Source organism: Globicephala melas, chromosome 10 (assembly GCF_963455315.2).
Source record: "Globicephala melas chromosome 10, mGloMel1.2, whole genome shotgun sequence".
In the NCBI taxonomy this organism is placed as follows: Eukaryota; Metazoa; Chordata; class Mammalia; order Artiodactyla; family Delphinidae; genus Globicephala; species Globicephala melas.
The window spans coordinates 82,536,295-82,561,281 of NC_083323.1; the positions used below are offsets into that span (position 1 = coordinate 82,536,295).

A 24,987-nucleotide genomic window follows, 5' to 3' on the forward strand; every position below is an offset into this window, starting at 1 on the left:
TATATGCTTTCTTTCTAACAAAACTGGGACTAGCTACCTCAGAAGTTTCCATTTTTGACACTCTGCTAATTTCTGGTATAATAAAACTGTCAGAGTCTCAGGAATAAGATTCTTTTGCACAATTATCATTCTATCAAAGTTAGAGAATTTTGATAGGAAAAATTCAAGCTTACACCAGCCAGTCCTCGCAAGGATTCAAATAAAACACACTTTTAATTAAATCAGCTTATTTACTCTTTGTCTCTCCAAGGCATATCCCATATCCTCACACTCACCGTCTCTTTCATTTGTCACCCCCACACTCACACACACTTACCTTAACCATCACACTCTGTCACCCATATATGCACACTCCACACACATCGCCAGAATGAGATGGCAGACACTACAGTAAAGTCTTAGAAATGATACTGTGTATAATAAGCGTTACCTGGGCTAAGAAAGTAGAAGAAAAACCAGGAAAATCACAAACTATAGAACACTTACAGTAAGCTTGTTCTCCCACTTTTCTTTCACAGTAATTTCTGGATTAGTTGCCCTAGTTACGCACTGTAGAGAACGATCAATGAGTGTTTCAACTTCAGGAACATCTTCATGCTGAAAAAGAGTTCCACATCTTCAACCAGGAATTCAGTGAAAGCCATATGCAATTATATAAGAAGAAGTAATTTAGACAAGGTTTTGTACAGGTAATTTAGGAAGCCACCAGAGAGTTTCTTGTCATCTAAGGCCACCCAGTGGCTTTCCTTTATCCCAGGATGTTGCCACGTGTAGACGCTAACTCTCATCAGGTGCCCCATACATGCTGAATATATTGGATAGAACTGTTTTCCAGAATAAAACCTACCCATTTTCATTCTCCTCTCAAATAGAAGGAAACAAGCATTTTCATGGATTTTTTTCATTCATCAAACTAAATACTACCTAGAATATGCTAGCTACTGTGAAAGGGACTGGAAATACCAACATGAAAATGTTGTTCTCTGTCTTTTCTGACCATCTAGAGTTTCCAGTCAAAAATCTAAATGGAGAAAGAGGTACTAGCCATTAGCCAGAAGGAAACTGTTCAACAGATACTGCATCTTCAGCCCTTTGATACCAAAGATTAACCTGTAGGAAAAACAAGCTTAAGCAATCCATATCTAATGGTCAACTCGTTAGTCCTGATTGACCCAGAACTAGAAGATCCACATCAGGAAGGTTTGAGAAAAATCTGCTCATTTCATAGTAAGATAAATCTGGGTCCCAACACACAGATATGCTTGTGCTCAGCAAACAGACTGTAGGTCAATTATCTGCAGACGTTCCTGGCCAGTGAAACAGCACAATATGCAGATGTTATACAATACCAGCTTCTGAAGCATAGCTGTGAACTCCACTCCCTTTTGTTCAAGTTCTCTCAGTAACAGCAGCATTTCTTGGTCCATCATTGTGTCCAGAGATGACAAGCTGATTAAATTGCACTGCCACTTGGTTTCATTGTTCTGAAACAATTACCAAAATGTCCACAACTCTGTCATCTTAATAAAGAACATTATTTTTATTTTATGAAAATGATGCCCATGGGTCGATGTAATTATCCCCATCAAATAGTTCTAAATAGTCTCATGAAATCCTCCTAATATCCCCCCAAAATTGTTTTCATTTTCTCTCTTAGATGGCTTTAACTTAATATTTACTCATTCTTAAGGAAAATTCAGGTATCCAATAGATAACATTTACATGTAGGTGATATTTTGTGGCTCTAATTTTATGAAAAGAGGGGAAGGGAAAGAAATTCACAGAAAAAAATAACTGCTGGGGGGCATGCAGTAAATCCCATTGAAAACAGACTGGTTTCTTTTGTCTGTCCTCCACTCATAGAAGATACTCTCAGATGATATTTCACAAAGCAAATTTCTTTCTCTCAAAGCCTCTATGTCCTGTCATATTTTAGATATATGACAACAAAGTTAACTTTCTTCTTGCTATCTGTTGGAAGAAGGTCACAGGGCTCTTATTCCAGATTCCAATTAGAAGGCAGACTTCCTAATCCATTAGTGGGATAAACTTCAGAGCCAAAACATTGCCAGCTGTTTAACCCCTGTTCAGAACTCTAAAGCTTTACAGGATGGCATCTTGGCACCATTATTATCTCGGAGGACCGGGGATAAAAACACATTGCCGTGGCAGATTTGCCATCACTTCATTCAGTCTGGCAGTTTGGCTTGGTATCAAAAACACAGTAAAAATGATGAGCATCTGAAACAGAATGTCAGGAAAGCACAGCCCTCAGCAGAATGTTCGAGGCTGCCTGAGACGGCCTTAGGTGAAGGCAGCATATGTTGCTCTGCATCCTTGGCAGGAGAAATTCAAACAGCATTTGCCCCAAGGACATTCTCTCCTTTCAAGGTCATATCACAGCTGTCAACAGGAGGACATTCTGGGCATATCCATCATCTACCCAACATGGAAAGACCATCAAAGTAGCGAAACAAAGCAATTTGTTAATAAAACATTTCCTAACATAACAAGCACAAAACTGGAAAGTACAAAGGAGTAAAAATATAGTAGGGAGGTGGGTCCCAACATTTCATCCACAAGAAAGCTTTCGACTGTTCCCTCTCCTAGTGTAAAGAAATGGGTCTACGAACAAACTGGAGATTTTCTTTTTCTTTTTTTTTTTTTGCGTTACGCGGGCCTCTCACCGCTGTGGCCTCTCTTGTTGCGGAGCACAGGCTCCAGACGCGCAAGCTCAGCGGCCATGGCTCACGGGCCCAGCCGCTCCGCGGCATGTGGGATCCTCCCGGACCGGGGCACGAACCCGTGTCCCCTGCATCGGCAGGTGGACTCCCAACTACTGCGCCACCAGGGTAGTTCCAAACTGGAGATTTTAAAGCAATAATTCATTTTGCCATTTTAAAATTAACCCAAAACATATAAAAATGCTAATTTATGTTCAGAACATAATAATCAGTGTCATTAATTTGTGTTGGTACAATTACATCTTAAAGCAAAGAAATTTCATCTTGTTTCTGAGCATCTTTATTTTTGGTAGATACATTTACTTTGGGGGTTTGGAGAAATACTAAAAATAGTTCATGGATCTCTACCGCTATCTTTCAGACCCCAGGCTGGGGATCACTGCAGGTAGTTTGTCCTGAAAAATATAAAGAATATAAAGATTTCTCAAGTCCAGATTCACTGAACACACATTTCCACAACCCCATGCTGGAGTCTCACTATAGTTTTCAGCCATAACTTGAAAAAGATCTGTTCTTCCAGGCTAAGAGACTTTAGACTTAGGTTCTATAAACTATCAACAGATTCCCTCAAAATGTCATGAGTGCTTTGCAGCAAGCTACAGAACTTCACTTAATAGCAAGCTATCCCACGTGGTGATTATTTTTTAAAGCCTTCCATTTGATGATAATCACCTACCTCTGCAGACTGAGCAAGAAAGAGTTCACAATGTAGAGATTTTTCTCCTTCAGAGTTGACAGTCTTATGCTCTCCACTGACATTCAACTGGATTCCATTCCTTGGGGAAAAAAAGGAAAAAACGTAGTCGTCTGGTTAGGTACGCCTCCAACATTATGTTTTAAGTCACCACAATAAGGTTTATTTATCACCAAACAATCAGTGAGCACCCATGTGTGCCAAGGATTGTATAAGGTACCTGAGAATACAGAGGGGAATAAGAGGTAGTCCCTGGGACTTCCCTGGTGGCACAGTGGTTAAGAATCCGCCTGCCAATGCAGGGGACATGGGTTAGAGCCCTGGTCTGGGAAGATCCCACATGCGCAGAGCAACTAAGTCCGTGCACCACAACTACTGAGCCTGCGTTCTAGAGCCTGCAAGCCACAACTACTGAGCCCACGTGTCACAACTACTGAAGCCTGTGCACCTAGAGCCCGTGCTCCGCAACAAGAGAAGCCACCGCAGTGAGAAGCCCATGCACGGCAACAAAGAGTAGCCCCTGCTCACTGCAGCTAGAGAAAGCCTGCGTGCAGCAATGAAGACCCAACACAGCCATAAATAAATGAATGAATGAATGAATGAATACATAAATAAATAAATAAATAGAAAGAGGTAGTCCCTGCCCTCCAGGAGCTGCACACACTAGTGACTCCAGGTGGTTGCAAACAGGTAAGCTATATTTTCTTTTTCTTAAGAATTGGAGCCAATAGTTAAAATTGTTAAAATTTTCACTAAAAATCTAGATTTCTGGCTTTTCTTTAAAAAATGGGAACATGTGGCCACACTGGGTCCATATATTCTTGATGTAACAATTATCTGGAGCTAAACAGAGTAACCCCCCATCTTTACCTGGATAACGCACTTTCCTCATCGTCACTTCCCTAATGTAAGTATGTGCACTTACCCCACTGACTGTACTCATTTTTGTTACCTATGGACTCCTGGACTAGCACGTGACACAAAATCAGAAACAAACGATCATAATATAAGGTAGTGGGTGCTAGGAAAGAAGTAAGAATAACGTGCCATGCATGAACTCAGAAGGATTACTTAATCTAAAGGTATCAGAAAAGCAAGGAAGGGTAAGGCAGGGTAATGGAAAACTTGTGAAGGAATTCGTCCTCTTAGGAGAAAAGCAGAGAAAATATCACTTACAAAGGTACAGAAGAAAAGAACGTGGCACATTCAAAGAACTGCACATAGCTCGGTAGGTGAAGAATGTAGGGCGGGGGCACAGGACAGAAGGCTGGTGAAGGGGTGCTCTGTACTTACACGATGAGTTCCTGTTGCAAGTGCTGTAACTCATGAGCCAGTTTGTTTTTCTCCCCTCGTAAGTTCTGGAAATCACATACATTAGGCCGCACGTGTTACTCTAGTGGGACATTCACATTTACGTTTAATAACCCCACCTTGCAAGTTGTGAGATCATTATGGTATACCTCTATAACGTTTTCATATTCTATGATGGTTGACTTAAGTTCTTCTATACTTAAATCCTTCTGAAAAGTAGGAGAGAGAATTAATAGCAAATAAATGTATGAGTCCACTAAATTGTATTTACTAGACTATCAATCTGAAGAATTGTAAATGCCCAAAGATGATGAGACTTTCTACTAATCTCATTATTGGAAAACTGAACTAGTCTGTGTTTGTGATTAAAACTAAGCAGAAAAGAATGGGACAGCAAGGCAGCTGTATCTGACTGGTGTTAATTACGTTCTGTCTTTGCCCGTCCAGTGGAATCATACCCTGCAAGGTAATTCTTAAGTCCAAGTCAGAATTATATTACTATGGTACATTTAAGAAAAAAAGCAGTTTTTTACCTGCAGAATGACTAATGAATTATTAAGGCATCCAATTTTATCCAGTTCAAACCATATCTCTGTTAAAACCATAGTTTCGTACTGCAAGACCAGAGGGTACAGTCAGTGTCTGACCTATAGTACTATCCCACGACTAGCATGGTGCCTGGAGCATGAGAAGTGCGTTATGAGTGCTGGGCAGGAGTGCAAAATGGTGGAAAGACCAGAGTTACAGAGGAAGTGAGCAACCACCACTACCCCATGGCACTACATGGGGAGTGAGAACACCCACGATGAGGTGATACAGTTGGTACAATATTCAGTATCTTGGTCAATGTCCACAAGCCGTGAATGGCTCCTTTGAAACCTCATAAACTGCAGGGGAAGGAAAAGAAGTGAAGTACTGCTCTTTCTTCACTCTCCTGTCTTGGAACGTGGAAGTTTATTAACTTAGTGTGTATCCTTCCTGGGTCTTTTAAAGCCACCATAACCAGCATCTTGGTAACCGGCAAACTTTGTTACCAGATAGGCTATAATCACAGGACACAAAGATAAATAGAATAATATCTATCTATCAAATCAATCAAACTAGGTAGAAAATAACTGAGGATATATTCTTCTTTTTCCCTAAAATGACTGACTGCACACTCATTTGTGTTGTTATGAATTAAAATTGCATCACCACTACCTAGCCAATGACTGGCAAATTGGCACACTAGTATTTGTTGAATAAAGGGATGAACATCACCAGAATTTACAGAGGATACGTTAAAACATCCCAGATGGAGAAGTCAGTATTCTTCACTCAGAAGAATATTTTTGTTCTTACAAATAAAGAAATGTCTTGTGACAGAATATTAGAATCAGATATGTTAACAGGGGTGAAGTTACACAAATGACCATCTCCTTTCTTTATGACTTGGAGAGAGCTAGTGAGTCCCACAGGCCCTCATGTGAAGAGACAGGACCAACCTTCTGCAAACTTGCATCTTTATTAAGCAAAGTGTTCTCATATGTGTGTAACTGCATCTGAAAAGAAACACATTTAGGAAAGGCCATTGGGACATTGCTTTGGTAAAGGACAGTGCCACAAAATCATGCAACAGGGAGACATGTTTCTTTGGCACCTTTAATGTGCATGTGTTTTTCACTTTATAAAGAACATTCACATTAGCCTCACAACAACCCTTGAGGTCAGGGTCATTGCCCTTGCTCTACCAGGAAGGAAATCGAACCTCAGAACTACCCAGAGACTTGCCCAGAGTCACACCCAGTAAGTGACAGAATGGAGACTAGAATCTGAGTCACCAACTCCAGCCAAGGGCTCTTCCCACTATTTCACACTTCATATAATAAGAGGACATAGAGAGTCTTCATTTTTTTGATGAAATTAAAAATCTAGATAGGACACGGAGTCCATATGGACATATAGAAAGCTCTTCCTCTTTTAAAAACATAGTTTAAAAATGTTCAAGATTTCTTTTAGCAAAGTGAATATTAAGGATATATCAGTTTATTCAAACCAAAAGCAAGCTTGTTGGTGTAGGCTTCTAAATAGAATGTAATTGATTAAAATGTATATTGATTGAATGGAAAACCTGGAAAAATAATCAGCATAGTCAGAAGTAGAATCATCATCATCATAATCATATATATTTGATATCCCTTTATAGTTCTAAAGGTATCTTCACATAATCATCTCATTTGAGTTTCCAACAAGCTTGTGGATGAGGTAGAAACTATCGTACCCATTTAATAGATGAGAAAATTGAGATTTAGAGAAGTTAACTACTTGCTTGTGGTTACAAAGCTTTTAAGTCGAGAAGACAGGATTTGAATCCGTGTCTTCTGGTTCTTTTCACTAGTTTATGACAGTTGTGTTTTCCAAAACAGTCATTCCTAGAATAAAATCAATTTTAATGTCTAAATTATAACTGCTATAATATATGTATATGTACATACCCACATGGAATTGGGGTGTCTGCTAAGAAAATTGAGAATTTCTCATATAGATATGAAATTTAAGGACATCATCATTTCAAACACATACTACAACAAAAAATATTGTTCAAATAAACCATTAGAGATGAGAATAAGCATGACACAAATTCTTGAATTTAATGACAATTGTCTTCTGTTTCCTGATAATAATGTATTGCAGATAAAACAAAAATATACAAAATATAGACTTTCTAGATGTAATATAGATAAAAATCATTTTTGTAAGATATCATTCCTTAAGGCAATAGAATTGAATTAGAAAATCAAGATAGATTTTTTCCCCCATCTCTCCTCATTTTCTGCATTAAGAAGATACAATAGCTGAAATCTTCCCTAACTCAGGGATTTGCAAAATCAGATACTGTTAAATTAGAAATTGTCACTATAATAACAAGTATAAATAATAATAAGGGGTGGCAAGGATGTGGAGAAATTTGAACCCTCAAACACAGCTGGTGGAAATGTAAAATAGCGCAGTCATTTTGGGAAAAGTCTGGCAGTTCCTCAAAATGTTAAACATAGAGTTATCATATGATACAGTAATTCCACTCCTAGGTATATACTCAAGAGAAATTAAAATATATGTCCACACAAAAACTTGTGCATAACTATTCATAGCAGCATTACTCATAATAGTAAAAAAGTAGGAACAGCCCAAATGTCCAGCAACTGATGAATGGATAAACAAAATGTGCTATTTCCATAAAGTGGAATATTATTCAGCTATAAAAGGAAATGAAGTCATGATATATGCTCCTCCATGAGTGAACTTTGAAAACATTATGTTCAGTGAAAGAAGCCAATCACAAAAGACCATCTAATGTATACGACTCCATTTATATGAAATGTCCAGAATCGGTAAATCCATGGAGATAGAAAGCAGACTAGTGGCTGTCTGGGGTTGGGGAGGAATGGCAAGTGACTGCTAAAGGGATTTCTTTTTGGATGATAAAAGTATTTTAAAATTGGTTTTGGTGATGGTTGCATAATTCTGAATATACTAAAAACCACTGACTCATATACTTTAAGTGGGTGAATTTAATGGCATGTGTATTATATATCAGTAAAGCTGCTACCTTGAGAAAACAGAAACTGCCTTTTATATAACTCAGATATCTAGAGCGGTACAAATTTCAAAATTGATAATGAAAGGTTATTGCGTCAATGAGTCATAGACACCTTCAAAAAGTAATACTAGTTTGATGAAGGAAAATATTTTACCAGTATTTGAGAAGTGCTTACTTGATGGTGTTTCTCAGTTTTAGACAATTCCTCAATCTTCTTTTCCAATTTATATATATCCATACTGTTCTTAGCATTCTAATGTAAAATAAGATAGTATTCTTAGATTCAGACCAAAAAAATAAAAGGAAATCACAAAGTGTTTTTTAGGAAGTAGTATTTTCATCATTGACATTGTAATCCGTTTTAAATTAAGGGACAAAACTTTAGACTTTGTCCAAAAATAACACAATCCTTTTAACGTGATCATCCAGGAATACTCCCAGCAATCCCTTCTTATTTTCCATTTCACCTCGAGCACTCACTCCCTAGTCACACCTTCAAAGTTGTCATTACCAGCAACTGGGATCCCTCCATTATCTAAATTGCAACATCTCACTCTTCAACCACCATTTCTTGTCTTTCCAGGTTACTTCTTTGTGCATCAGCAAACCTTCAATCCCCACTGGAGCCTACAATCCATTGATCCTACTACGTTCTCATTATCCTTCCACCTTCCCGTGAGCTCCATTCCCTCTTGACTCAGCTTAAATTCTCCCATGGTCAATCGTTACAATCTCTCTCTTCCACACCCCTCCAATTCCCTTGGCTCTCCCCTACTTCTTAGTATTTTCTTTTTTCTTTTGCGGTACGCGGGCCTCTCACTGCTGTGGCCTCTCTCATTGCGGAGCACAGGCTCCGGACGCACAGGCTCAGCGGCCATGGCTCACGGGCCCAGCCGCTCCGCGGCATGTGGGATCTTCCCGGACCGGGGCACGAACCCGTGTCCCCTGCATCGGCAGGCAGACTCTCAACCACTGCGCCACCAGGGAAGCCCGAACCTCCTAGTTTTTTAACCAAATAATTCACTTCACAGTTCTACTTTTCCTAACCACCCTAGTTTAAATTGCACTCCCCTCAACTCTGTTTTCTGCTCTGCTTTTCTCTGTGGCACTAATCACCATCTAACATGCTAGTTTCACATGGGCTATTTTGTTTAAGTCTGTATCCTTAACACCTAGAATAGAGTCTATCTCCCGATGAATGTGTGTATAATAAACAAACGAATAAATGTAAGTGAATAATTACCCGAACCATTGTGCCATTACTCTTCACATTGCATCTGACTTTTACTTCCTAAAGGATTCTTAGTGACATCTATAAGCCTTTTCTAATGTAAATCAATAATTGTAATGCTATCTCATGATGAAGGGTTCTAAGTCTCCTTCCTTCTATCTCAATTCTAAATTGGTATAGTACAATTCTTTGATGCTAGTCAATCATCTGAAATATGAGGACAAAAATATCTTACATTGGGAGCTTAACTGTAAAGCATTAGTTTCATGGAAACCTGGTCTTGTAGCCGTAACATGTCTGAATCTAACGCAGGATTTCTTTCCAATCTTTAGTTGTTCCTTTCCTATCTACTATGAATTTTTTTAATGTCCACTTGGGCCATAAATTGGAAAACTCATCAGACTGTTCACCACAGCTTAATAAATACATCTAATAAACTTATATAAAACCCAAACAAAAAACCATACATAATGATTAACTTTCAAAATGTACCTACAGAGAATTTTCCTCCAAAATAGTAACTTTCTGGTAGCTTTGCTACCTGTTCTTTCAATGTTTTAATTCTGTTGCTTAAAAATATATATTGCATAGAAGGTTTCTTTTTTTTAGCGATTCTACTAGTATTTCCTAATATATATGAGGTATATTATGGTTAACCAAATGGCTTCACATGCATTATCTTAATCTTTAAAATAACTGTAGGGAATAGGTATTATTAATCCCTCAAAAGATAAATGGCTTTTCCAAGGTTAGACTGTCAGTGAATTTAAGATCTGGGTCTTAGACTCAAAGACCTTTTCCATCTAGTTTCATGGAATAATAATAGAAAATTATTAGATAATGTCTATACTTTCCTTCTTGATTTGTATATTTTTTAGATGAGTTCATTTCATTTCATCTTAACTCTGAATTTCTTACATCCCATTTCTACCATGGATGATTACAAAGGTATAACATACTTCCTGTCCAGACAGGAAAACCCTGTCTACTCTTCCTCACTTATCATTTGACAAAGCAACCTGGTATTTGGTCCACAGGAGCCTGAAATTCACATGATTTATATTTAACCCAGGGTCAGCACCCATGATTGCATGATTTCCATATGCTCATCTGTGCCCTTTTCACAATTTCAACATACCTCTTCTTGGAGAATCCGAATCTTAAGAATCAGAGCCCGGTTTTCTGCCTCCTGATTTATTAAGAGAAAAATAATTTAAAAGTATTTGAGAAGTTTATGAAAATACCAAATATTTACTTCCAGGGCTATCAACATTTTTTCTTTTTATCAACCTTAAATATGGCATTGACATATCACAAATAATCCTAGCCTAAAATATTCTCAATATGGGGTTAAGCCTTTGGCTTCAGTTTCTTGGGATCAGTGAAAAGTCACTCTTCTTGACTCAATCTAACTATGACAGGAAAGGAAGGACGAAAAACAAAAGAAAACAGAGTGGTATTTTTCCCTGCTACTTTACCGCCATCTGCTTATGACAGATAGTGTGAACTCATCTATTTAAACAGCACCTTGAAATCAAAGAGTACTAGCTTTCTATTTGAAGCTGTGGATATTCTCAGATTCAACATTACCAGAACATAGGAACATCAAAAATCATTTTATAATTAGGAGCCCTAAATTCAGAACCATCAGAAGAAAACATATTCCAGGACAGGATATACACCAAAATGTTAACAGTAAATCTTGTGGATAGGGTAGGGTAAAGATTTTGTGGGATTTTGTTTTTTCTTTGCTAATATATATTTTCTTATTTTTACAGAGCGAACAGGTACTACCTTTATAACATAAAAATAAAAGGGAGGCCATCTCAGGCTAGGATGTCATTGGTATAAGAACGAAGGAACATACACACCACATAGCTGGAATCAGAAGACCTGAGTTCAGTTCTCACTCTACCATTTATTAGACAATGGACTTTGAATAATCAAAACATTTCTAAACTTTAGCTATAACTCTATTAATTTTTTAAAATGAAGAATAGCAAAAAAAAAAAAGAATATCAGCTTCTGTTTCTACCTCACAGAATCTCTGTGAGGACCAATGAGAGGAAATATTAAAAATTCTTTTGAAATTGTAAAACATTGAATGGTAAAAGTGCAAAGGATTAGGACTGTCTATCTAGGACTCTGCACTTTAGTAGCAGCTAACATCTAGCCCCAGGAGGAAAGAGGACATTACTGCTTTACATGTACTAATTCATTTAATCCTCCCAGCCTTAAAGGAGGCAGTATTGCCATGTCCACTTTGCACAGGGGAACTCTGAGGCTTAAAGACGTTACGTGGTTTGCCTAAAGTTAGATAGCCCTCAGAGTCGGGACTTGGATGCCCACTGCCTGACACCCAAGGGTGGGCTCTTGATCATTGCTCTACATGGCTTCCACATAGAAGCTCCTCAGTGGTCCCAGAATGAGCCTTTGCTGTAATGCATTCACAGAGACTTGCAGTCACCTGACACTCAATGAGTCCAGTCCCCAAATTTGACTGTTGAGGCAAAAGCTAAGCTAAGTTGTGTTGGTTGTAGGAAATCATGAGTGAAAGACACAGGCCTGGAATCCAAGTCTTCTGATGACTTAGACCTAAAAATAAATTAGTCTGAATGACTTTCAGCTGACCCCCCACCATGGTTAGCAATGCACAAATACTGATGGAAGGATTTTGAAGATTATTACTAAAGCTCTAGATAATAGTTTAACATTCCCAATAAAAAGAATTACTTCTCTGGTAGTTGAATTAAAGCTTAGTCTAAATAATGTTTTGCTCTAAAAATTACAAGCCTGTGCTTCTTTAGCATAAGGACTGATTAATGGAACTGATTACTAATCTGTACATGCTGAGAAAATGGATTTAAAAAAAAAACTGAGAAAAAGGTGAAAGTTTGACAGAGAAAACTTTTTGGAAAACGTAAGTGGTTTCTAGTGTCAGATATTTATGAATTCGCCCATTAACTTCAGAAGGCATTCTAGATCTTCACAAATCATCGCAAATATGACTAATTTGTAAAGAATTTTAATCCTGGTTGAAAAGGAAAACACAGTTTTTTATCCTACCTGCCTTTATTTTTCTAAGGTGTTACCAATTCATTCATCAGTCTACTGATTTCTGATTTTTGTTTCCAAATAAACCCTCTTGGATTTTAGTTATATAAACTATTAATATAGGTCCATTTCAAAGTACTTGGATGACTTACTAATTGTTTGTTCTGGGCTACAATCATGGTCTTCTGCTCTTCTGAAGCGTTCATACTAATTTTCAGTTCCTCCAGTTCTTCTCTTAACAGATTTGTTCTTATAATAGCCTGGTGGGCACTGTGGGGTGGGGAGAGAAGGCAATGAGCAAAATCTCAAATATAACCGTCAAAGATACTAAGTAAAGCCACGGACTATTTTTAAACCCAAGTTGAAAACCACTGAAAACTTAAACCAGATGCCAACAACAGTAAAAAAAAAAAAAAAAAAAAAAAAACTTACACAAGATCTTCCACAGTCCTTGGAAAAGGAAGGGATTTGGGTGGAGCATGGTGGGGGGAAAAGGATAGAAGGAAACAAACATATTCCTGAAGATAGAGATTTGGAGGCTCCCTTTGAAATCCATCACTGGCTGAATCACACAGTTCTTTCCTTCTACTAATACGATGTAATAGTAGTTAATGCAATCCCACAAACAGTTATTGAATAATATCATGATCAGGGGCTGTACCTTGCAAGAGGACCCATGATGTTGGACAAAAGAGACATGGTGTAACCTTAGAGAGGTTACATACTAGTGAAGGAGATGACAACTAAACAAACAAGTAGTTACAGATAGTCTTTATATCATATATTTTATTTAAAAGGTTTACTGCAACATTGTTTACAATAACAAAGCATTGGAAAGAAACTAAATGTCCAACAAAGGAAAACCTATTAAATGTATTATGGTCATCTATATCATGGAATTACCTATTTGTACTTCCAAAAGATTATAAACTGTTTTCTGAGCAGGGTCTTGAAGAAGGTATAATTTTTTCCTTACTAAGAAATTACATTGATCATTCAATCAATACTTATTGAGCTCCGACTCCATGCCATTCATTCTAATAGGCATTGAATAAGGTAAAGATGAACCCAATCCTAAGAACTCTGCCCTCCTGGAACTTATAGTCTAGTAAGGTAAACAGACAATCATAATTGCTATTACAGTATAATAAGAACCAAGGCTGGAGTGAACCCAAGTTCTGTAGACACTATAAAAGGAAGACAGCTCAGATAATGAGAAGGAGGAAGGGGAGGGGGACAGAGGGGGACAGAGGGGACAGAACAGAAGCTCATTGAGGGACTGCAAGCAGTCCGATATTGCTGGAGCACAGAGGGGAAAACGGGAGGTAGAGACAAGGCATCAGAGGCCCCATCGTGAAGGGGTTTGCAAACCAGATGAAGGACTTCGGATTTTACCCTGAGTGCGAAAGGAATGCATTGAAGTGGTTACAGCAGGGGCATGATGTGGTCAGACTGGCAGTTAGGAGGAACCTGCCTGCTGGGGCGGCACAAGCTTTGGAAAAGGAGGGGAACCTAACCAGGAGGCTGCTGCAGTGACCCAGGTGAAAGGTGATGCTGACCTGAACTGAGTGGCAGCTATGGGAATGGAAGGAAGTAAATCTATCTGCGAGAGATAAAGTGGGTAAATTAACAGGACTTGCTATTTGATGTAGAAGTGAAATCTGGGGAAGTAAAAGGAGACAGATTTCTGGTTTGCAGGCAACTGGAAGGAAGGGACTGCTCTTCTATGGCAGACATTCTACTAAGTGCTGGGGCAACCAGGATAAATAAGACACGGTTCCTCCCATTAACGAGGACACATTAACACAGAAGGCAAACTATACCATGATGGGACAACAGCCAATATCAAAAATAGGCTGGGAGTGCCGACAGGAAACAGGCTCTTCCTGAAGGATTGTGTGTGGGGGTGGGAATTGGGGGTGGGGGTAGAAAAGAGGAGGCTTAATTCTGTAGACACTGGCATTTCCGCTGTCCATCCAGATTCTCTAGCCTTTCTGTCCATCCTGCAAGTTACCCAATTCCCTTCAAGACATGTCTTCACTGCTTAACTTAACCAGAGTCAGCTTCTAGTGCTTGCAACCAAAAGCCCTGTCTGGCACATTCACCCAAAGCATACTTTGTTTGCTTTTTTAAAGAAACTTTGAATTATTATATTTCAAATAAATAATAAATAAGCCAATTATGGAATGGAGAGAGCTTGAGGTTAGCATATATATATATATATATATATTTTTTTTTTTTTTTTTTTGCGGTATGCAGGCCTCTCACTGCTGTGGCCTCTCCCGTTGCAGAGCACAGGCTCCGGACGCGCAGGCTCAGCGGCCATGGCTCACGGACCCAGCTGCTCCGCAGCATGTGGGATCCTCCCGGACCGAGGCACGAACCCCTGTCCCCTGCATCGGCAGGCAGACTCTCAACCACTGCGCCATCAGGGAAGCCAAAGGTTAGCATATATTTTTTTAATTTTATAGATTGGTTTGGAGGCTGGTCAAAAATTATGAGGGTAAGAGTTCATGGTCAGAATGCTTTACTGTCTCTTCAAGTTAACTTAGAACTTTTCTGTTCAGAATTTTAGACCTACAACATCTGTACACACATACTCTGTGAGAAGCATGTTGCTTGTTTCCTGATGCTCAAGCATCTCCCAGCAACCTATTGTACCAGCATCTGACACTTTATCCGGTATGTCTCCAAGGTCCGTTATCCCCTCCTATCTTAAGCTAAGATCATGAAATTCTTATCATCCTTCTAGGCTCCAGGTGCCCTGAGGGTACATTTTAAACATGACTCATCAATGTATCTCTCATAATACTTAGCACGGGACTTTGCATAGAGTAAGAGTTCTACCGAACCACAAGCTGTTGGGATGGATTCACGCCTGATCCTTAGGCATACTGGTCTTACACAGAGATTGAACGACATAGAGAACATCATCGCTAGAAAAGAACTAACAAACCTTACAGGTGGGAAAGTAAAATAGTGCAGCTGCTTTGGAAAACAGTTTGGCAGCTCCTCACAACACTAAGTATAGGTTACTACCCAGCAATTCCACTCCTAGGTATACACCCAAGAGAACTGAAAACGTATGTCCACATAAAAACTTGTACACAGATGTTCATAGCAGTACTATTCATAAGAGTCAAAAAGTGGAAATAAACCAAGGGTCCAAACTGAGGTATAGCCATACAATGGAATATTATTCAGCCATAAAAAGGAATGAAGCAGTGATATATGCTACAACATGGATAAGCTTTGGAAATGTGATGCTCAGCGAAAGAAGAGAGACACAAAGGTCACATACTGTATGATTCCATTTATAGGAAAATGCCCAGAACAGGCAAATCCAGAGAGATAGAAAGTAGATTAGTGGTTGCCAGATGCTGAGACGAGGGGGAAATGAAGAGTGACTGCTAATCAGTATGGGGTTTCTTTTTGGAGTGATGAAAATATTCTGGAATTAAATCATGGTGATGGCTGTACAACCTTGTGAACATACTAAAAACCACTGAATTAATTGTATACCTTAAAAGGGTGAATTTTCTGCTATGTGAATTATATCTCAATAAGAAACAGATTTATTTTTTTAAAAAAGGAAAAAGAACTGAAAGCTCCCAGCACACAGTAACCCCATCACGGCTCACCTTTTTATCTGAAGGCGCAATTCAGTACAGTCCTCTGATAACTGGCTGTTAGCGTCTTCTAAGCTTTCTAATGCCAATTTAAGCTTATTATTTTCCTCCTCCAATTTCTGCTTGTTGAAATGCAGGTCTGCTACACAGGTAATCAAATCAGGCACCTCTCTGCAGGTGAAAGGATGAATGAGGATAATCTTCAACATCTCTAATCCCCTCCTATCAAAGTAAGGCGAACGGTTAAGCCCAAACAGGCTTAAATATTCCTGTGAGATTTTCTACTTTGTCTTCATTCATCCTCGTAAGTGTAGTTTATTTACACAGTATTTATTCGAGTATCTATTACAATAGCATCAAAGATTCTTCCAAAATTCCCAGCTATTTAGCACCTGCCACTAGTGAAGTCGACTTCTACTTTTATTTCCTCCTTTCCACTTTGCTCCCAACACCTGCCGCTGTCTACGCTGAAGAGTTCCTATTTCTGCCTGGGTTATGGAAAGTCCTGAAATAAACTGACACTGTACTCTTTCAGTCAGGAATCTTGGCAGGTTTGAATAGGCCTTTAACTAGGAAACAATTCCTAGAGTCTTATAATTGCAGCCTGAAGCTCACAATTTAGGACTCATCTTTCCTATAATTTTCTACAGCTTGTTAATGTTTGTGGGTGTCACTCTGGCCCCTGACATGGGATCATAAACCCTGCGAGAGTCAGGACTGTGTGTTTCATGGAGTCCCAGGCCTTCTCTTCCTCCTTGCCATATTTTCTTAGAGTTTAGCACAGATTGGCTACATGGGTCCTACTCCACCATTTTCGCATGGATAAACCTGAAGTGGCAAAGATAAAATAAGCAAGGACAGGTCCAGTGGTTAAGACTCTGTGCATCCCATGCAGCGGGCGTGGGTTCGATCCCTGGTCTGGGAACTAAGATCCCACATGCCACATGCCATGTGGTGTGTGGCAAAAAAATAATATTAAGGAAGGATAGAGTCACCTCCCCTTAATATCTAAAACTCACATTTAGCAGAAAACAGCTTTTCTCATTCATATCTAAAAGTATCTATTAAAGAAGTGCTTTAAAAGTAATCCCCCAGGGCTTCCCTGGTGGCACAGTGGTTGAGAGTCCGCCTGCCGATGCAGGGGACACGGGTTCGTGCCCCGGACCGGGAAGATCCCATATGCCGTGGAGCGGCTGGGCCCGTCAGCCATGGCCGCTGAGCCTGCGTGTCCGGAGCCTGTGCTCCGCAACGGGAGAGGCCACAGCAGTGAGAGGCCCGCGTAACACAAAAAAAAAAAAAGTAATCCCCCAAAGAGCTTAATGTCAATGTCATAATTCTACTTCAAATGGAATTTGTTTTCCATGGAAAACACATGAAGTCAAGGAAGGAGAAGTGTTTCATGAGTGAGAAAATGTTAATTCATGTCATACTAATTTTCCATAATTTGTGTTCCTAGTGAAACTACTTCTAATGCAATTGGGATAGAATAGGTAAAAGTTAAAAGTAAATTATGTTAGCCCTACCACACACACACACAAGAAGAGCTAAGTGAAGCTAAGTGACTTTATTGTAAATAAAATACATAAATCTATGAAATAAATAAGAAAACTTGAGGCACTTAAGAAAGCATTGTAAGTAAGAATGCTTACAAGACTCCTTTAAACATGTCTCCACCCAAAGCCTCAAAGCTCCGTGATACAGACTCTGTTATATCTGTGGTCATCTTAACTGAAACACATATAAGAGAGGTTTATGAAAAATCCATTTCTCCAAACCACAAGAAAGTGGCAGAACAATCCCAAAGACACACATTCATACTCGCTCCACCTGACTTTCTGCTGTCCTGTTCCAAAGCAGAATTACCCGTTCTGCTGCTTGATCCATTATTCACTCCTTCCCTGTAACCAAAAAACAAAACCAATGAGCTAGGATTCTTTGTCAAACCAAAGCTTAGCTAATTTTTCAGTTGTGTTCTGTACTTTCTTATTCAGGTCTTTCTTTCTGAATTTTAAAACCATCTATTCATTCAGCAACTACTTGGAACCCAACACTGTGCTTAAATACGGTCATAGAAAAGAAACATAAGGCGTACCTCCACTTTCCATAAACTTTTAATCTAACATGAAAAGAGAATGTGCGCACAGAAGTAGGTAGGTGTCGATGTACAGCAGCTGTGGTTAGGGGATGGGAGGTCTCAGTGGGTCAGGAAGTTGATGTAGTTTAAAGGGATAAGTGGACACTTGTAGAGGTAGCAAGACCTTGGGCCTTAAAGAATTGGGAAGGAAAAGACACGAACAACTAATACTTTGGGATACACTGATGGTGTTCTTTCTCATGAAAAATCAAGTTGAACCTAGACTAACTGTACTTTGGAACATTTCACACCTGAAATTTGGGGAACCCTCTTCACAGGCCTCTATCCAGGACACCAATGCTAGCTCTAACCCCCAAAATAAACATATTAAAATTTCAACCATTTCTTTTCCAAAAGTCTTTATACTATGATTTTAGTTTTATCACTTAATCTTTCTAAATGCCAAACCCTTGGATGACCTCTCTGGAGCAGCTACAAAAGCCACTAAATTTGTACTTACATCCTGTTGCATTTCAATGTGAGATGTCTGTCAGAAGATGACTGAGCAGAGTAACTCAGACATCACTCTTACTATTCCTAGATCTACATCCATCACCATTTCTGAGTTTCTGTTCTGATATTTTGTATTTATATCTCCCATATTTTTCTCTTTTCCTTTCTATGTGTTATAAAAATAAGTTTTCTCTTTAGCCCTCACTCCACTTTATAAATGAATTACTGATATTTTTATTACACAATCAAACCTAAATATTTTAGTAAGAATAGAAAATTCATAAGAAAAGAGGACACAAACTTAAGGTCATCATGCAGAGATAATCATTTTTAGTATATCCCTCCCGACTTTTCTGTGCATATTTTTATTTCTTGACAAATAAGGGATCGTACTACATATACAGATCTATGGCCGATAGTTTGAAATTAATACATATGAATATTTCTCTTGTCAAATATTTATCTAATTGTAATTTTGAGTGACTAATTAGGATTCTAGTGTATGGAAGTACTGTAAGTCATTTGTCCAAATATCTGCTATTAAATATTTCCATATTATATTTATCACTATCATAAACAACATTCTGCATATATAGAGTATATGATTGGTTATTTTTCCTGAAGTTACATTATTTGACCACATTACATATTTTTAAGTGTTTGATACACATTCCTAAATTGCCCGTGAAAAACTGTGCCAACTTACACTATTACCAACAAAGTAGGAGAGGGCCTATTTCTCCACCTGCCCTGATGACATGGGATAGAGTCATTCTTCTAAATCTTTGTTAACCTGATGGGCAAAAATGATATATTCTCTTTATTTGCATTTCTTTGATTACTAGTAAGATTAGATATTTATATATATATTTATCTTGCCTTCACAATTAACTCGTGTATAACAAACAACATCTCCATCAGAGCCCTGATCTGGGAAGATCCCACGTGCCGCAGAGCAACTAAGCCCGTGCACCACAGCTACTGAGCCTGCGCTCTAGAGCCCATGAGCCACAACTACTGAAGCCCGTGCGCCTAGAGCCCATGCGCCACAACAAGAGAAGCCACCTCAGCGAGAAGCCCACGCACCGCAACGAAGAGTAGCCCCTGCTCGCCGCAACTAGAGAAAGCCCGTGTGCAGCAACGAAAAACCCAACACAGACAAAAAAAAAAAAAACACCACACAGTGCTACTGCAGAAAACTAACCAGGAGAATGTGGGAGGTGCCAAAAAGAGGAAGGAAGAGACTCTATGTCCTGCCAACCTCCCAGAAACCCGCACGCTGGAACCCATCTTGGCAGAGGGATGCGCACGCCACCAGGGAGGATCCTGAGTCAGAATGATGGGTCAGAGACAACACGGAAACTAACCCCATTACCACAAAACCCGAGACTGTGAGCCACGTGGCAGGGCAGTCCTCCTGGGTTCCCTTACCCTGCTGCTCTCCACCTGGGCACCGCTTCCCAATTAAGTCTCCTGCTTTGTCAGCACATGTGTCTCCTTGGACAATTCATTTCTGAGTGTTAGACAAGAGTCCACTCTCAGGCCCCGGAACGGGTCCCCCTTCCTGCAGCATATACATCCTAACCCCGCATGAAATCTAGCAAGTTTTGCCACCGTTTGGGCTTAAAGCGTTCTTTAAGAAAACCCCTAGTACATATCAGCTGGTAGCTGGAGATTGGTGGCTGAGTAAAGGGCAAAGGATTAGGCTTCCTGTGAAAGAAGATGATGCTTCTCCAGTATCCGCCCAGGGCACCTGATCTCATGGGTACCATTCTCCTTCTCCTTTCTCAGCTTCACCATCCTTTCCTTTTCCTTTTAGCCTCCCTATATTCTAGGCTTCTAAATTACACTCACTGACTACATCTCCCCACTGACCTTAAAAGGGAGTTCATGCTGAAGTTAGATTCATTTGGTGACTTGGTGGTCAGTACCAATAATTTGCTTGACTCCTATGCCAGAAGAACATAATAATATGTGCTGCCCCTAATCACAATAAATGAATGTTATCATAATTAACGTAATAGGTTCTCAAAGTGTGCCCATCACCCCCCACCAACTCCCCCCATCAGTATCAGTGTCACCTGGAAACATGCTAGAAATGCAAATTATCAGGCTTAACCCCAGACCTACTCAATCATGGTGGAGATACCCAACAATCAGGTAGAATACCATTTAGGTGATTTCAGTGCACACTCAAATGTGAAAAGCACCAGATTACAGTATTTCCATCAGCGCAGAAAACAGTGATTAGCATTCATTGTAAGCAATTGTTAAAACAGAACCTGAAAACACATCCTGCTGGGACGATGATTACCATTTGTTTCTGCAGTGAGCTATCCATTCTCTCATGATGGCCTGGAAGGTTTCCAGATTCACATGCATGTCTCTCTTTTCAGGATCGAGCCTGTTCCACAGCTCCTCAAGGCTACCATCTTCAGAACCTTGACTAGTTGTTTGTCTCAGGTAATCTATTACTTTGGTAACTCTGACTGAGCCTTAGGAAGAAGAAAGCCAGGTTAGTTTTAAAAGGTGCGGAAAGATTATTTTTTAAAAATGAGGCACTTAACTCTTTTAGGTCCCTTGGGAACCTAAACGTGCCTTATAACCCTCGCAGTACTGCTGAGTTGGTATCGCAGAGTAAAAAGAGCACTGGCCTTGGGTTGGAGTCTAACAGACTAGGGTCAAATCTTGGCTCTGAACTGTATCAGCTGTGTGGCTCTGGGAAAATTGCTCAATCTCTCTGAGCCTCAGTGTACTTGTCTGTGAGATGATGCTACTACACAGAGTTGTTGTGAGATCTAAATAAGAACGATATATGTATTCAATAGTCACTTGTGGGAAGTGATCAAAATGCCACTTTATTTTTGTCTCCCATTCTTTTCTTAAAAAACATTCGGATGAAATTTTAGCCTCCAGTAAGTGGTCTGACTTTTATTTGGGGGGAGGGGTAGAAAAGTCATTCTCAGACACAGTCAGTCCTACTATCACATTCAGAAATTAAAGTCAAACAGACTATGTTAGTTATTAACACACCAATCTTCCTTAAGCATAAGACACGTCTTTTAACTAAGTCCTGACTTAGGCTAGCTGCTTGAAGGGGAGAAGGAAAAGGAAGTAGGAGGTTGATAGGGTAGATGCAGAAGTGAAGATTCTTCCCCCAGAAGGTAAGCAGAGACCCTGATATATATATAGAATAAGTCCAGTATATAATTAGAAGGAGGGGAGAGTTGTAAAGGAGACTGAACAACTTTAAAGAGAGTATTAATTTAATGGAAAATGTCATTTGGCTGTGACAGGAAGAAATGGAAATAAAATTATTAATAATTATTTAGAGAGATGATTTCTATTCCTGTTTGCAGTAGAGTTGGAGAGTCAAAAAGAATACCTATATCTCATTTTCCTCCACTAAAACTCTGGAACCTGTAACACATATACCTCAAAACTTGAAAGGTCTTCTGTATGGTTTTGCAATGTGTCAACGGGGCCATGAAGTGCCCAGATATTTGATCAAACGTTATTCTGGTTGCGTCTGTCAGGGTGTTTTTGAATGAGATTAACATTTAAACTGGTAAACTAAGTAACACAGACTGCTCTCCCTAATGTGTGTGGGCCTGGTTAGAACAAAAAGGCAGACCCTTCCCCAAGTGAGAGTCATGCCTTCCTGCATGACTGCCTTTGAACCCGGACTTGTCTTTTTTCCTGACTTTGGACTCAAGCAAAAACATCAGCTCCTTCTCAGTTTTCAGCCTGTCGACCTTTGGACGGGTTCCCTCCTGGTTCTCAGGTCTTTGGACGCTGACTGGGACTAAACCATCATCAGCTCTCCAGGATTTCAGCTTGCTCACTCACCCTGCAGATCTTAGAACTTGTCTGCTTCCATAATCATGTGAGTCAATTCTTTACAATAAATCTCTTTATGTACATTACACACGCACACACACACACCCATTGGTTCTGTTTCTAACACATCTCCCATCTCCCTTCAGTGGAGCTTCCTTATTTTCTTCAGGGAAATAGTTCCTTAAATTCTGTCCAAACAGAGAGGCATTGGGGCAATAAATAAGTCCCATTCATCCTACCAATATAATTAAGAGTATAGGCAGGGCTTCCCTGGTTGCGCAGTGGTTGGGAGTCCGCCTGCCAATGCAAGGGACGTGGGTTCGGGCCCCGGTCCGGGAAGATCCCACATGCCGCGGAGCGGCTGGGCCCGTGAGCCGTGGCCGCTGAGCCTGCGCGTCTGGAGCCTGTGCTCCTCAACGGGAGAGGCCACAACAGTGAGAGGCCCGCGTACCGCAAAAAAAAAAAAAGAGTATAGGCAAATGTTTTGCTATGAGAATGTTCATTATGGATCATTATGGTGCTGTTTATAATAGAGAAAAAAATATCCAATTGAGACATATTGTTTAAATATATTATGTTACATCCCCCAAAAGTACAGTATATAAAGCAAATTTGTTGACCCAGACAAGTACTCAAAATTATTAAGTGAGCAAAAGCAGATTATAAAGCAAGTCTGGGAACATTCCCGTACATACTTAGGGAACTTGTTGTATATAGCTTAAGGAGAAAGAATGACCAAAAACAAGCCTTAAACCATTGTGGTGGTGAGGTGGACAGAGTCCAGGGTGCCCCTTTATGATCCCTGCTTTCTAATGTTTACACCCCTGTGTAGTCTCCTCCCTTGAGTGTGGGCATGACCTGGGACTTGCCTCTAACCCGTAGAATATGGCAAAGGAGACAGGATTACATGTATCTAATTGCATGATTAAGTTACATAAGATCACAGTGCCTATCTTGCTGGAGTCATTCCCTTGCTGGCTTTGAAGAGGCAAACTGCCATATTATGGACTACCTATGTTTAGAGGTCCAACTAGTAAGAAACTGTCCAGCTGACAGCAGCAAACCTCTGAAGCCCTCAGTATTACAACTGCAAGAAACTAAATCCTGCCACCTAAAGCAGGTCGTTCCCCAGTCGAGCCACAGATGAGACAGCTGCCCTGGCCAACATCTTGACTGCAGCCTTGTGAGTGAGTTCCTTAACAGAGGACCCGTGTAAACCATGTGTGAATTCCCAATTCACAGAAATTGTGAGGTAGTAAATGTGTGTGTGGTTTCAAGCTGCCAAGTGTGTCGTAATTCAGCAACAGGAAACAACATAAGTAGTTTGGGTACTGCTCATCTGAAACCATTGTGTATGTATTGTAGAAGAAAGCAAAGGAACATTTATACTGGTGTCATTGAGAACCAAGATTTTCTGTGGTTGAAAAAGGGCATACAGAATATGAGATGAGTAAAAACGCTGTAGTCCTGAATTTGCTTTAGAAGGAAGACTATGAACTCATGATGCAATATATCTTCAAAAATTTTTAAGTACTTCTTAGGTCTGCCCACTGAAAATGCCTAGAAACAACCACCATCCCCTGCCCCCAGATTGTGGTCTCTATATATTATTTCCCATTAAAAGGAACCATGGATCCTTGAAGAAATAACTGATTCCAAGGTTGGGGCAGGAAATGTATGAGATAAGTCTAAAGACTTTTATAATACTAGGGAAAACAAGGAAGCTACTAAAAAGAATGGGGATGTCTCAAAAGTATTAGTACCTGGGACACCTGGTTGCTCCAGGAAGTAATGAGATGCTCAAAGAAAGATGGGGACAATGCAAACAGACATAGGAGCCAGCTTAAAGAATATCTTGCCAGCCAACTCTGGGACAATTTGAGCATCAAAATAAATAATGATAGTAACAGATTATATATATTGAATTAAGAAGAATCCAGAAATTCATAGTGATATTAATTCATTTAGTTAGAGAAATGGTAAAACCCTGATGATAGATTGACAAGTAAAAAATATAGAAAGAATATTGGAAATTGAACAATTTCTATTTGGCAACCACCATGGTAAGAATTGATTTAGGCAAGAAATATCAATAGATGCTATGTTTCTGATCACCAATTCCAATGTGTAGGGTTCTTCCCCCTACCCCCTACCCCACCCCACAACATACACACATACAAGCAATTCTCAAGACACTGGGTGTTCTACAGTTCAACCCAATTCTGACACTACCTATGTGGTGATAGTGTCAGAGCCACAGGTTAATGGCGCAGTCTTACAAAACTGACCCCACCCCCTGAAGACACCAATTCAAGGC

The 24,987-nt window shown here is 39.7% G+C and overlaps 1 protein-coding gene across 1 annotated transcript in view; it reads right to left on the reverse strand.

The window, feature by feature from the left end:
* Positions 1–24,987, reverse strand: part of IRAG2 (inositol 1,4,5-triphosphate receptor associated 2) — a 94,304-nt gene that overhangs the window by 64,201 nt on the left and 5,116 nt on the right. Inside the window, exons 3-15 of the mRNA XM_030830554.3 lie at positions 21,145–21,325; positions 18,062–18,141; positions 17,893–17,971; positions 16,256–16,414; positions 12,767–12,884; positions 10,699–10,749; positions 8,505–8,582; positions 6,234–6,290; positions 4,899–4,958; positions 4,732–4,796; positions 3,421–3,520; positions 1,350–1,484; positions 487–597 (exon numbers count right to left, since the gene is read on the reverse strand). Coding sequence (XP_030686414.2) covers positions 487–597; positions 1,350–1,484; positions 3,421–3,520; positions 4,732–4,796; positions 4,899–4,958; positions 6,234–6,290; positions 8,505–8,582; positions 10,699–10,749; positions 12,767–12,884; positions 16,256–16,414; positions 17,893–17,971; positions 18,062–18,141; positions 21,145–21,325 — 1,274 coding nt within the window. The remainder of the gene's footprint in view (positions 1–486; positions 598–1,349; positions 1,485–3,420; positions 3,521–4,731; positions 4,797–4,898; positions 4,959–6,233; positions 6,291–8,504; positions 8,583–10,698; positions 10,750–12,766; positions 12,885–16,255; positions 16,415–17,892; positions 17,972–18,061; positions 18,142–21,144; positions 21,326–24,987) is intronic.